Source organism: Macrobrachium rosenbergii, chromosome 26 (genome assembly GCF_040412425.1).
Source record: "Macrobrachium rosenbergii isolate ZJJX-2024 chromosome 26, ASM4041242v1, whole genome shotgun sequence".
In the NCBI taxonomy this organism is placed as follows: Eukaryota; Metazoa; Arthropoda; class Malacostraca; order Decapoda; family Palaemonidae; genus Macrobrachium; species Macrobrachium rosenbergii.
This window is the reverse complement of record NC_089766.1, coordinates 47,977,889-47,992,381: the sequence shown is the minus strand read 5'-3', so window position 1 is coordinate 47,992,381 and position 14,493 is coordinate 47,977,889. Positions and strand designations below refer to the sequence as shown.

Below are 14,493 nucleotides of genomic sequence, written 5' to 3'. Positions count from 1 at the left end.
CATCATGACTTAGACTTTCAACAAAATGTATAAACCTGGTGCAAGGACCAGTGGGTTCTACATGGGCCCGGAATCGAATTACAGCAAGGATATCACAATGCTTTAGCATGTCTCACCTGCATAAAGTCGACGCATTTTAAGAATCTCACTCAGCCACGCCCCCCTTCCCCTGGCACCATAGATAATGCATGACATTATTGTACTGCACTCATGGACGATATCAGTTGCTGCTTGGCTATGACACTGATAACATCGAAAGGTCGTTCATTCAATAACTAAAGGAGTCTCTAGAACCCGTGAATTGGTACTTATTTTTGTACAACTGTTCTATTAACATACTTTTGAAAGTTTTCTCTTCACGACAAACACAAATAGTAATTCTCTCTCTCTCTCTGTGTCAATGACTGCCACCCATCCCTCAATCAATGCATGAAGGTAGGGGAATGGTACCGAGATGCCATCCATCTCCTCTCAAGATGCATGACAGGGTCTCTGAATCTTCATCCGAGTCCGGAAGGAGGAGGCTTACGATGGGGTAGGGAGGATGCCAGCGTGGCCAGTGATATTCTTAAAATGCATCTATATGGGTTAGTAATGATAAAGCATATCTCACCTGCGTACGTGTGGTACTGATAAAGCTTGTCTTGAGAATCGGAGTACATCCCGTACCACCTAGTTTCGGCTGCACCTCTTGTCGTGACGTACACAGACCCATTCATGGGTCCTATGTTCTGGTTGAGCACCTTGCACTTGAGGCTATTGGAGCTGAGGGGGTAGTAGAGTTCCCCAGTCGTTTTGTTCACCATTTCGCAGTCGACTCTGCCCATGTATGTCCTGGAAAAGCGAGAGACGAGTATTTTGAGTCTTCTCCATCTGCTTGATAACTTACACTACTAATTACTATTAATGTTATTCAGTAGATGAACCCTATTCATATGGAACAAGCCCACCAAAGGGGCCACTGACTTGAAATTCAAGCTTCCAAAGAATATTAAGGTGTTCATCAGGAAGAAGTAAGAGGAGGTAAAGGGGAATACATAAAGATGAGACCCCAGTTATAAAAAAAGAAAAAAATAAGTCAATAAATTAATAGATAAAAAATGTATTGAAATGCAAGGATTAACACCATTAGGGAAGTAATGCATCGCATCTTCGCTTGAACTTCTGAAGAAGTTCCCACTGCACGACATCCTCAGAAGGGAGGCTGTTCCACAGTCCAGCGGTGTGAGGAGGAATAAAGGACCTCTGGAACTCTGGAGAAGTTCGACAGCGAGGCAAAACATTTACTGCATGTTGGTGCTTCTGCTGTTCAGCGAACCTGGTTGCTCTTTAGATTCACAGTTTCACTCTTCATTCACAGACGAAAGAGGGAGTACTCACCCCGTCATAACATTTCCAGAGGACAAATCAACTTCCAGAGGATCGGCTAAATTCACAATCTGGAACCTGTCAGTCTGCATGTAGCCTGTCATCTCCACGAATTCTCCTGGCAGGCCCCATCTTGGGTTCACCCTCTCGATCACTGGTGACATCCAGCTGGCAAACTGGGGAAATAATCGATCAGTAATGAGTTTACAGTCATTATTTTTATTATCTAAGTAGATGAAACCTATTTACACGAAACAAGCCCACCAAAGGGGCCACTGACTTGAAATTTAAGCTTCCAAAGAGTGTTGGTTTCAACCCCCCACCGCAGCAGACCCCACACCGGGCAGTAACTGATCGTGACACAGAGCGAGTGATTTTTCATTGCCCTGGGGAGGCGTGAACTCATGACACCTGCGTGGCATTCCAAGACACTAACCACTATACCAGCGACCAGTTACACATTTGCATTTAGACCAGCCATTAGAAACCAGTGTTTGGGATGCATGCATTTTGATGGTGTAACTCAAGTTACATTTGGTTTCATGGAACACAGAATTAATTTGGCATTCAGCATCTCCATTTTACCTGATCTGATATGCCTCTGTTGTTTACTAACTCTTTCCCCAGGACTTACTTCATCCTAATGAACGCCTTATTCTTTGGAAGCTTGAATTTCAAGTCAGTGGCCCCTTTGGTGGGCTTGTTCCATATGGATAGGGTTCATCTTCTGAATAATAATAATAATAATAATAATAATAATAATAATAATAATAATAATAATAATAATAATAATACACATTATTGTTTGGAAGCTTCAATTTCAAGTCAGTGGCCCCTTTGGTGGGCTTGTTCCATATGAATAGGGTTGACCTTCTGAATAATAATAATAATAATAATAATAATAATAATAATAATAATAATACCGTAATTTTAATAATAATACACCGTAGTTTTTAACCTCAATGAAATCACTGTCTACGAAGGTCCGATCTTAGATGATTAGAGCTGAAAAAATGATCGTGCCTCAGAACAACTAGAAAATATGTACATCAGTTTCCGGACCAAAGAAAAAAAGTAATTCAAACAATACTTTTGCGAACTGGAGCCATGTCTATGAACTTACGGTAAAGAACGGAGAGAAACTTGTTAATGAAAATATGGCTCAAGCTGAGTTCTTTTCAATACTAGACTACCTTCATGCTGAAATCACTGTTCTGAGTTTGTTGCAAGTTCTTCTCTGATGTCTTTTAAGCAATATGCAATCTTTTTTTGCCTAAATATCGATGGAATGGAATGGAATATAGAGTTTAGGCCAAAGGCCAAGTGCTGGGACCTACGAGGTCATTCCGCGCTGGGAAGGAAATTGAGAGTAGAGGGTTTGAAAGGTGTAACAGGAGGAAAACCTCAAAGCCATTGCACTATGAAATGCCTGTTAGGAGAGGGTTGAGGAACGCAAGATGGAAGAAAGAGAATACGAACGGAGGTAGAGTAAAAGGAATGAAAGGGGTTGCAGCAGCTAGGGGCCTTAAGAAGGGAGGCTGGAGAGAACCTTGAGCAATACCTACAGCGCACCGGGTGAGGCGCACTGACGACACTACCCCCGTACGGGGTAAGTATCGATGGAGGAGGTAACCTCTTGTCGCTCTTTGTAGCCCAAAAACAAAGAAAGCGAGAGATCTAGAGATCTATACCTGTTTCTTGAAGAGAAAAGGCTTATGAAGTCGATTATTATTATTATTACTATTATTATTATTATTATTATTATTATTATTATTATTATTATTTCAGTAGATGAAACCTTCTCACATGGAACAAGCCCACCAAAGGGGCCATTATTGACTTCGAATTCTTTAAGCTTCCAAAAAATGTCGGTTCCAACATCCCACCTTACCAGACCCCACCCACACTGCGGCAGTAACTGATCACGATACAGAGCCAGTGATTTTTCACCACCCTGGGGTAGACGCGAACCCCCAGCGACATCAGAGTGGCATGTCACCACACTAACCACCCCACCAGCGGACCAGTAAATTGAAAATCAGGTCGAATTCACTGAATTCAGTTTCCTCACCTCGACTGTCCTCGATCCGGAGGCCTCGACTCCATCAGAGAAGACCTTGATGACGTAGACGGACGGAGCATTGACGTTTAGCCTCTGCCTGCAAAGACAAGTTAGAAATTTGACTTAAAATTGTGACTTTTGGTCTGTTTCTATAGATACTGAGAAATGTTTAAGGTGCACGACGAACCCCTGCGGCCTGTAGTTCAAAGTTGAGTATATCTTAGTTTAACCAGACCACTGAGCTGATTAACAGCTCTCCTAGGGCTGGCCCGAAGGATTAGACTTATTTTACGTGGCTAAGAACCGGATGGTTACCTAGCAACGGGACCCACAGCTTATTGTGGGATCCGAACCACATTATAGCGAGAAATGAATTTCTGTCACCAGAAATAAATTCCTCTTATTCTTCATTGGCCGGCCGGAGACTCGAACTCGCGGCCAGCAGAGTGCTAGCTGAGAACTGAACCCACCTGACCAACGAGGAACTAGGTCTGTAGTTCAATGTGAATATTGTTTTGGACGTAACTTATTCCTTCAATAAGGCAGGATCTTGTTTGTTTATATATATATATATATATATATATATATATATATATATATATATATATATATATATATATATATATATATATATATATATATATATATGTGTGTGTGTGTGTGTGTGTGTGTGTGTTTGTGTGTGTGTGTGTGAAACAATTCTGGACAACGGAGTTCATCTATGGTCTAGCATCTAACAAAGACTGAGGTAGCAGCGGAGACTACTGTTGTTCTCTGGAGCCATTCCTGGCAGGAGGAGAAACCATTACTGCTCCATTACATAACACAGGAAATGTTTATCGTTCCATTGGCACCTTTACTCAGTTCACTTAGGAGCGATCCAGTTAACCTAAGGGGTACATCTATGTCAGATCTTAAGGATTTATTTAAAATCATGCCATTTATTCTCAGAGACAGGCGTCGGTACCTGAAATTTGGCAGAAATGCAAAAAACTCAGTTCACTCAGGAGCGAACCAGTTAACCTAAGGGGTACATCTATGTCAGATCTTAAGGATTTATTTAAAATCATGCCATTTATTCTCAGAGACAGGCGTTGGTGCCTGAAATTTGACAGAAATACAAAAAACTCGATTCACTCAGGGGCGAACCAGTAAACCCAAGGGTACATCTATTTCAGATCTTAAGATTTTTTTTAAAAATCATGCCATTTATTCTCAGAGACAGGCGTTGGTACCTGAAATTTGGCAGAAATACAAAAAACTACCTAAGGTCATTAGATTAACCATTCTTACATTGAAAGTTTGATAAGCTTAGGTCCCAACGTAAACAAATGCTTGCATCAAACAAACTTGACTTGAATAAGAAATGTAGAATAGAATAGAATATAGAATTTAGGCCATAAGCCAAGCAGTGGGACCTATGAGATCATTCAGTGCTGAAATGGAAATTGAGAATACAGAGGTTTTAAAGGTGTAACAGGAGGAAAACCTCCCAGTTGCACTATGAAACTATTATTAGGAGAGGGTGGATAGCAAGCTTGAAGAAAGAGAATATGAATGGAGGTACAGTAAAGGGAATGAAAGGGGCTGTAGCAGCTAGGGGCCCTGGAAGGGACGCTGTTAAAGAACCTTAAGTAATACCTACAGTGCACCGCGTGAGATGCACTGACGGCACTACCCACCTAAGGGGTACGATACTTGACGAGCAGGAATGAAATCTGGGATGGAGTATTAAGAGACCAGTAAAAAACATGAAAGAATGTCAGGAAACTCTCAGTCGTCACCTGTCTTGTCAAAATCTAATTAATTCATTTTACCTAAGCAAATAAAACAGGCGTGTTCACTCACCCAACCACGCAGACGATCTTCTGCGTGTTGGTCAAATAGGGGATGACCTCGCAATCGACCGTATCGACCTCATTCACGAGTTTCACTTTGTTGCCCAGAGTCGGGTCGAACTGGCTGAACTGATCTTCGCTGAATCCTGAGTGAGAAACGGATGTCATGCTGGAATTCTGACTGCACGGATTCAAGGTTAGATGACAAAGTCATAGAATAGAATAGAACAGAATATAGAATTTAGGCCAAAGACCAAGCAAGCGCTTGGACCTATGAGGTCATTCAGCGCTGGAATGGAAATTGACAGTAAGAAGGTCTGAAAGGTGTAACAGGAGGAAAATCTCGCAGTTGCACCATGAACCAACTGTTAGGAGAGGGTTGAGGAAAGTAAGATGGGAGAAAGAGAAAGTGAACGGAGGTACAGTAAAAGGAATGAAAGGGGTTGCAGCTAGGGTCCGAAGGGACTCTGCAAAGGTCATTCTTCATGTACATTACATAGTGAACAATCATCTGATTCTGAACGAATTTTCACCACTAGAACTTGAATTGAATGAAATATATGACCATTTTATTTATTATCTAACATTGAAAGTATAAGCAGTTTTTTGGATAAAACCTACTGTCCTTTACTTATTTATTATTTTTATCTAGTAAACTCATTTTAATGAAAGCAGTTATTACTAAAAAATAATATATGAACCTATACAAGCAAGCGCAGATGCACAGATTCAAATGACATAACTATAAAAAATTTAACTTCTTCATTCCTATCAACACAAATCAACATTCTTCCTCACCAGAGCCTGTGATGAACAAAGAGATTCCGCCTCCATACCCCAGCCAGTAGGGACTGCTGGAAGTTATAGTGGCTCCGTGAGCAACCCCTGGAAATCAAATTGGAAGTGATGAGATTGGAGAAACAAATCCACAGGTATGTAAAGGTATATGTATAAATTTAAAGATAAATCTGTGCAGAGAGCTTTCGGGGATCCGTTCGATTCCCATTCTGAAAAGGCGGAATCGAAAAGACTCCCGAAAGCTCTCTTTGGAGATTCATCTTTAAATATATGTACATATACTTATTATTATTATTATTATTATTATTATTATTATTATTATTATTATTATTATTATTATTATTATTCTTGGAGAAACAAATCCACAATTATGTATGTGTTCATATATTCAAAGAGAGATCTCTACAGAGAGTTTCAGGAATCCGTTCGATTCCCATTCTGAAAAGGAGATTCATCTTTAAATTTATGTACCCATACACAACTGAACTGAACATAGAATTTAGGCCAAAGGCCAAGCACTGGGACCTATGAGGTCATTCAGCGCTGAAACGGAAACTGAGAATAAAAGGTTTGAAAGGTGTAACATGAGGAAAACCTCAAAGCAGTTGCACTATGAATCAATAGTTTGAGGAGGGTGGAAAGTAAGACGGAAGAAAGAGAATATGAAAGGAGGTAGTGTAAAAGGAACGAATGAGGCTAGTCAAGTATCCCCTTGATAATTAAGATCCAAGCCAACGCTTTAAGTCATAGGTAGAGTTCAAGATGGGGCTGCCCCACTCAATACTTTCGTTCTTTCTCTCAAAACTAAATTTCACTGTAAATGTAGTAGACATTCATTTAGGTGGTTGATAAGGCAATATAATGTACTTACCGACGAGCAGGGATGCCAGAAGCAGTCTAAAGTCCATCTTTGCAATGCCTGCAAAAATAAATAAATAAATAAATAAATAAATAAATAAATCATAAATTAAGTAAAAAAAAAAAAATTTTCTTGTCTTGCAAATGAAATACACACACACATGAATATACATATATATGATATGATTAATATTAATTATCTATATATATATATATATATCCTATATATATATATATATATATATATATATGGAACATCACTAAGTAGCATCAAGTAAAGAAAAGTAAAGGAAAATATTAGATAAGACGGGAAGAATCCATCGCAATAACAGAGAGGGAATTCTTTTGGGAATATACTTAAACGGAAATATTAAACCCACAAAAAAATGACTGAAATAACTAATAAACGCAAAGAACGACTTTGAATTATGGGTAATGATAAAACCTTACCAAATCCTGCGTGATTTAACCAAAAACCAAAAATAGTTAATGCTGAGGAAGACTGTTCATGAATATTAAGAATCACGAACGATAAAAAACAAGTAAAAAATGCGTCGAAGTTTTCTGCACGGCGTATAATGCTTTATGAAACTCTCAGCCACGGCCCATGAAACTTTCATCCACGGTCCCGTGGTGGCCTCAGCCACGCCCCATGAAACTCTTAGCCGCGGCCCATCTTCACCCACGGTCCAGTAGTGGCCTCAGCCACGCCCCATGAAACTCTTAGCCGCGGTCCATGAAACCTTCAGCCACGCCCCGGTGGTGGCCTGTGTTGCTGGCACCTATAGCGCTGCCAGACGCACGATCACGGCTAACTTTAACCTTAAATAAAAAAAACTACTGAGGCTAGAGGGCTGCAATTTGGTATGTTTGATGACTGGAGGTGGATGATCAACATACCAATTTGCAGCCCTCTAGCCTCAGTCGTTTTCAAGATCTGAGGACGGACAGAAAAAGTGCGGACGGACGGAGTCAAATAGCCATCTCCATAATAGTTTTCCTTTGCAGAAAACAAAAAAAAAAAAATTACAAAGCAATGTTATAAAACAGTAATTGAAATAAAAATCAACCACTTCCTCTACAAACCCCTGGAACTTGAAAGAAAGAAAGAAAAAAAAAAAAACATGGCGTTTCTAACAAAAATTAAAAGCCACTAAAATGTAAAATCATTTTCTGATTAATTAAGATTACGCTGAGCGTCACGTGTGTCCGTATCACTCGTGGGCGCTCTTTGAAACACCTGTACAAATATATCTGTTGGTCCAGTATTTTAAAGCTTGATAAGAGTGTGTGCATGTGATTTATCATTATATGGGTACCTCGTATATATACGAATGTATATAAATGGACAGTTTTTATGAATGAATTTTTTCAAGTTCCTAGTAGTATTATTCAGCCACATAGAAAACAAGTATTAATGCGCCAAAGTTTCTTCGGCGCAGTCGAGTTTTCTGTATAGCGTATAATGCTGTACGAAACTCTCAGCCACGACCCATCAAACTCTCAGCCGGCCGGGGTGGCCTGTATTGTTGCGCTGCCAGCCGCACGATCATAGCTAAATTTGACCTTAAATAAAATCAGAACTACTGAGGCTAGAGGGCTACAATTTGGTATGTTTGATGATTGGAGGGTGGATGATCAACATCCCAATTTGCAGCCCTCTAGCCTCAGTCGTTTTTAAGATAGGAGGGCGGACAGGAAAAGTGCGGACGGGCAGTCAAATAGCCATCTCCATAATCGTGTTCTTTTGCAGAAAACTAAAAATAGTCAAAGTGTAGAGTTTGAGTAGAATATCCTTTAGAGGCTCTCTTTCTCTCTCTCTCCGTAGATAAGTTTTGATGTTGTAACGCTAGTTTAAGGTACAAATCTCTCTCTCTCTTTCTCTCTACAGTAGTTCGAGGTACAAACTTTTTCTCTTTCTCTCTTCAGTAGTTCGAGGTACAAACTTTTTCTCTCTCGGCAGATAAGTTTAAGGTACAAATCTCTCTCTCTACAGTAGTTCGAGGTACAAACTTTCTCTCTCTCTCTCTCGGCAGATAAGTTTAAGGTACAAATATCTCTCTCTCTTTCTCTCTACGGTAGTTCGAGGTACAAACTTTCTCTCTCGGCAGATAAGTTTAAGATACAAATCTCTCTCTCTCTCTCTACACTAGTTCGAGGTACAAACTTTCTCTCTCTCTCTCTCTCTCGGCAGATAAGTTTAAGGTACAAATCTCTCTCTCTCTCTCTCTCATTGCGCATCTGGCAGGCAAGTGTTTCCTTGCCCATAAATCAAAACGGAATATCACATATTCGAGAATATTCAACTTACACATTTAAAAAAAATCCCAGTGTATTTAATCTGAAATCATTAAAATCATGGCGACATTATGTATTTTGATTATATGCGCGCGTGGATTTTATAATTTCATTTAATTATAAAATGTTGAAGAAGGTATGTATGTTCTCAAAACACACACACACAGTTTTATATATATATATATATATATGTATATATATATATATATATATATATATATATATATATATATATATATATATATATACATACACATACGCATATATAATCCACGAAGGAAAGAGAAACACTTGAGTGCTGCATACTTTCGACTGTCGTCCTTTACTTAGCAGACTGAAGAAATATAAAAGTATTTACACACATATATATATATTATGTATGTATATACAGGATAAATATATGTATATATATATATAATTATATATAAATGGGCGCCTTCTAGAAACCGCATTTGACCTCTTGACTTCTCGATTTTAACTAAGTATCCACACACACACACAAAATAAGCACAAAGAATAGTACATTTTTAAAATCCTTATACCTGAACATACTACCAGGCAGGAATAAACCGCTAAATCGAGATCATGTCGCTAGTTTATTAAAAAAAAAAAAAACTTATAAACTCATTTCAAGCCAAGAGCCAACTGCCATTTACATTCGTGACGTCACATCAAACGCGGACAATACGCGTATCATGACTGACAAATCTGTCTTCCCCCACACTCCGTAGGGAATAGTGCCGTCACTGCACCTCACGCGGTGCACTGTAGGCATTATTTAAGGTTCTTTGCAGCGTCCCTTCCTTAGACCCCTAGCTGCTACAATCCCTTTCATTCCTTTTACTGTACCTCCGTTCATATTCTCTTCCTTCCATCTTTCTTTTCACCCTCTCCTAACAATTGGTTCATGGTGCAACTGCGAGGTTTTCCTGCCAGTTACACCTTTCAAACTTTTTTACTGTCAAATTCCGTTTCAGCGCTGAATGACCTCATAGGTCCCAGCGCTTGGTCTTGGCTTCAATCCTACATATTCTATCAATCTGTCTCCCTGTTCTGAAGAAATGTCAATGTAATCTCTGGTGTTCCTCAGGATTGTGTCCTACATCCACTACTGCTTGTATTCTGCAGACCAGTGGTTCTCAACCAGTGTGGGAATATCAGTTAGTGGGGGGGGGGGATTGTGACCACAGACTGGCAGGCTCAAACTGGCTCTAGGACCACACAAAACGCAGCGTGCATCGGTCCGCGCTACTGAGAGGTCACACTCGGCTTTCTCGCCGCTGGCTTGTGTGTTTATGTTAGTATATTTTGTTGCATATTATCTGGAATGTACCTTTTGAGGCAGACAATTTTGATAAGGGGGGTGGGAGTGGGAGTGACACTCTGACATATTGTGAAAGGGGGCGGGGAGTGACACTCTGACATATGGTGAAAGGGGGAAATGACACTCTGACATATGGTGAAAGGGTACCTGGGTCAAAAAACGTTCAGAATCACTGATCTACAGTAGACATATGTGGCTCGCCCTAGAAATTAACTGACTGCAAATTCCTGTTTGAAAAGCAGAAACATATTCGGCGTTTGTACTGAATATTGTTCCCCGTTACGGAATAGAATGGAAAATGGAATATACGGTTTAGGCCAAAGGCCCAGCACTGGGACCTGTGAGGTCATTCAGCACTGGAAAGGAAATTGAGAGTAGGTAGGTTTGAAAGGTGTAACAGGAGGGAAATCTTTTGCAGTTGCACTTTGAAATAATTGTTAGGAGAGGGTGGATAGCAAGATGGAAGAAAGAGAATATGAATGGAGGTACAGTAAAAGCTGTCACAGGAGTTGCAGCTAGGGGCCTTAAGAAGGGACGCTGCAAAGAACCTTTAGTAATGAAACGTATCTGAAATTACTGGATGAAAGGAACTTCAATAAACTTATTATTACTATTATTATTATTATTCAGAAGATAAACCTATTCAAGCCTCCTAAGAATACAATGTTCATTTGAAAGAAATCACAGACGCATATTTGAAATGTATTCAACTCTTGCACAGTGGTTTGCAATCTAACAGCAAATATTTACAAATATTACACATGTATACTGTGTATATAATATATAAACAAATAAATAAATAATATATATATATATATATATATATATATATATATATATATATATATATATATATATATATATATAGGAGTGGTGAAAAAAGTTAGTCCTGAAACAGTCTGGTGATTTAAAGGAGGACTGGCGGAAAAAGTGAACGATTCGGCAGTACTTGAAGTGAGTATGCACTTCTGTGTAAGTGTCAGTGTGTACAAGACAAAAGTGAATACCACAGTGTGCATAAGGGGGTTTTGACGTGCTGCTCACGAGCTTTTTTGAAAAGTGTATTGAACAGCAAATGTCAAAGTTCTCAGCACAAGAAATCCAACCGGGATTCAGCCATAAACTGTGAATGGGGCAGTGGTTGCTATTTTTTCTAATTTCGGGAAACAGGCCCCGTTAGTGGAAGAGGCTCAATATTGAATGAATAAGAAAAATATCACACAACATTCACCATAGCGTCCATCTTTGCAACTCATAACTGTGGCCAAATACACTTGCAAATAGTTTGAGTCTACGAAGCGCAATCGAGGTTTCTGTACAGCGTATAATCAAATCCACCGAAAACAGATCTATCTTTCGGTGGTCTCGTTACAATGCTGTATGAGCCGCAACCCAAGAAACTTTAACCACGGCACAGTGGTGGCCTATCCTATATCGTTGCCAGAAGCACTATCATGGCAAACTTTAACCTTTAATAAAATAAAAACTGCCGAGGCTAGAGGGCTGCAATTTGGTATGTTTGATGATTAGGGGGTGGATGATCAACACACCAATTTGCAGCCCTCTAGCCTCAGTAGTTTTTAAGAACTGAGGGCGGAAAGAAATAAGTGCGGACAGAAAAAGTGCGGACGGACAGACAAAGCCATCTCAATGGTTTTCTTATACAGAAAACTAAAAACTATATTTGACACGTGGCGAACACTCTTGCGATTCCACCCTTCAAAATATATGGAATATGAATCCAGAATTATAGTTCTCTCTTCAACAGACATAGTCCACATTCGACAAGATTACATGAAGTTGAAACTACGTCAAATTTCAAAGTATTAACTAAACCGTCAATAAACGTAGTCAGTATTCCATAAGGAACATACGTCAGCTGCGTCAAAGCCCATCATATTGTGTCTAAGGCTAACTAATTCAATATCCTACATGAGAAATATGCGGTTGATTTTGCGTGATATCCAATGTTAACTAAGTCTTTCAATTTTGTAATCCATATTCAGCATGGTGGAAACGCGAAGTCTGCGTCGAATCTAGAACATTAAATGCCTTCCAAAGTCTAAGTCCACATCTGACACGGGGAATATACTGTAACAGCACAGTTAAGTCCGAATGAAAACCTAAGTCCAAAAAACGCGGGAAAGCTGATCGTGTAAAAACAAAAATCTGTCATTTTTGTAACCCATACCCAGCACGGTGGAAACGCGAAGTCTGCGTCGAATCTAGAACATTAAAAGCCTTCCAAAGTCCCACCCCACATCTGACACGGGGAATAAAATATACGGCTACATTCGAATGAAAAGTCCAAAAAACGCGGGAAACCGTTGCACGTCTTTAAATAAAAGCGCGCGAAACCACACCACCGCTGGAAGAAGTACTTACCGCTGCGAGGACAGGGCCTTGTCTGAAGAGGCCGGGAAGAGACCCTCGCTATAAATAATGAACGCGCGATTCCTCCGGTCGTGTAAAATCACCTGTATCGCCTACGTCACGAATCCATTAATTTCAAAAGGGATTTTATATAATCGGAGTTAATAACCGATCAAGAGCCGTCGTAAATAAGCATACGCGATATGGCACAGGTGTGGCGGAATCATGTCACTTCGAGTTTAGGTGCCTAAACGTGTCTCGTCCGAGCGATTTGTGGAGTTGATGGCGAATGAAGAGAAATGCATCAATGATGAAACTTTTGTGCAATGTGCAATACTGGGAAAATTAAGCGTGCCAGAATTGTAACATAAATAATTGGTGCCTTACGAAGGCGGTATCCATAATTGCAAATAAGAAACGGAATGATAACAAAACGTAAAGTGTGGTTTTATTCATATTACTTTACAAACGATGACACTAAGATGGCTGGAATTAGACAATTTAAAAACATATATATATATATATATATATATATATATATATATATATATATATATATATATATATATATATAAATATACAAAAGTAAAAGTATATATAAATACAACGTCAATGACGTATGAATGAAGCTTTCAAGTAAAAATATACACACAAAAAATAAAATGTATACAAATCACCATTGCATGCAAACATGCGGATCGAGAATTTAAGAGTTGTGGTTATTAAAATTACATACCTATCTAGTAAAAAGTGGCCTGTAGATATTCTCTCTCTCTCTCTCTCTCTCTCTCTCTCTCTCTCTCTCTCTCTCTCTCTCTCTCTCTCTTTATACTCGTATATTAAATATATTAAATACCTGAAAATTCCTGGCAACACGGAAATGCAACTAGTGTTTCTGCGTAGAAAAACACATCACGCCGAATTTACAGACATTTACAAGGTCAATGATAAATTGGACGGTGCTCCATCGGTTCTATGGAAATCAGATGAAATTTTTCGAGCAATCATTTGATAACGGCTCGAAAATGATCACTTATGGCTGATAACAGGGCATGACTAATTACGTGGACTGCAATGCCGGGAAATATTTTTACCAATAATCTCGTTGTAAAACATCTGTAGGTTATCAAAACGAATGAAAAATGAGCCGAAGATTCTTCGGCGCAATTGAGTTTTCTGTACAGCGTATGATGCTGTATGAAACTCTCAGCCGCGGCCCGTTACACTCCCAGCTACGGCCCATGAAGCTCTCAGTCACGGTCACGGCCCATGAAACTCTCAGCCGAGGCTCGTGAAACTATAAGCCGAGGCCTATGAAACTCTCAGGCACGGCCCATGAAACTCTCAGCCACGGCCCACGAATCTCTTAGCCGCGGCTCATAAAACTCTCATCTTTGCCCATGAAACTCTCAGCCGCAGCCCATGAAACTCTCAGCCACGGCCCATGAAACTCTCAGCCACGGCCCATAAAACTCTCAGTCGCGGCGCATGAAACTTTCAGCAGCGACCCTTGAAAATTTCAGCCACGGCCCGGTGGTGGCCTGTGTTGTTGGCACCTTAAGTAAAATAAAAAC

The 14,493-nt window shown here is 39.7% G+C and overlaps 1 protein-coding gene across 1 annotated transcript in view; it reads right to left on the bottom strand.

Annotated features, from left to right (window-relative positions):
- The window catches only part of LOC136853170 (fibrocystin-L-like), an 88,251-nt gene extending 75,301 nt beyond the window's left edge, over window positions 1-12,950 (bottom strand). Inside the window, 7 exon segments of the mRNA XM_067128505.1 lie at window positions 614-834; window positions 1,381-1,544; window positions 3,440-3,527; window positions 5,279-5,414; window positions 6,067-6,153; window positions 6,938-6,985; window positions 12,932-12,950. Of these exon segments, the coding sequence (XP_066984606.1) occupies window positions 614-834; window positions 1,381-1,544; window positions 3,440-3,527; window positions 5,279-5,414; window positions 6,067-6,153; window positions 6,938-6,974 (733 nt within the window). The 5' untranslated portion in view covers window positions 6,975-6,985; window positions 12,932-12,950.
- Between the last annotated feature and the right edge of the window lie 1,543 nt (window positions 12,951-14,493).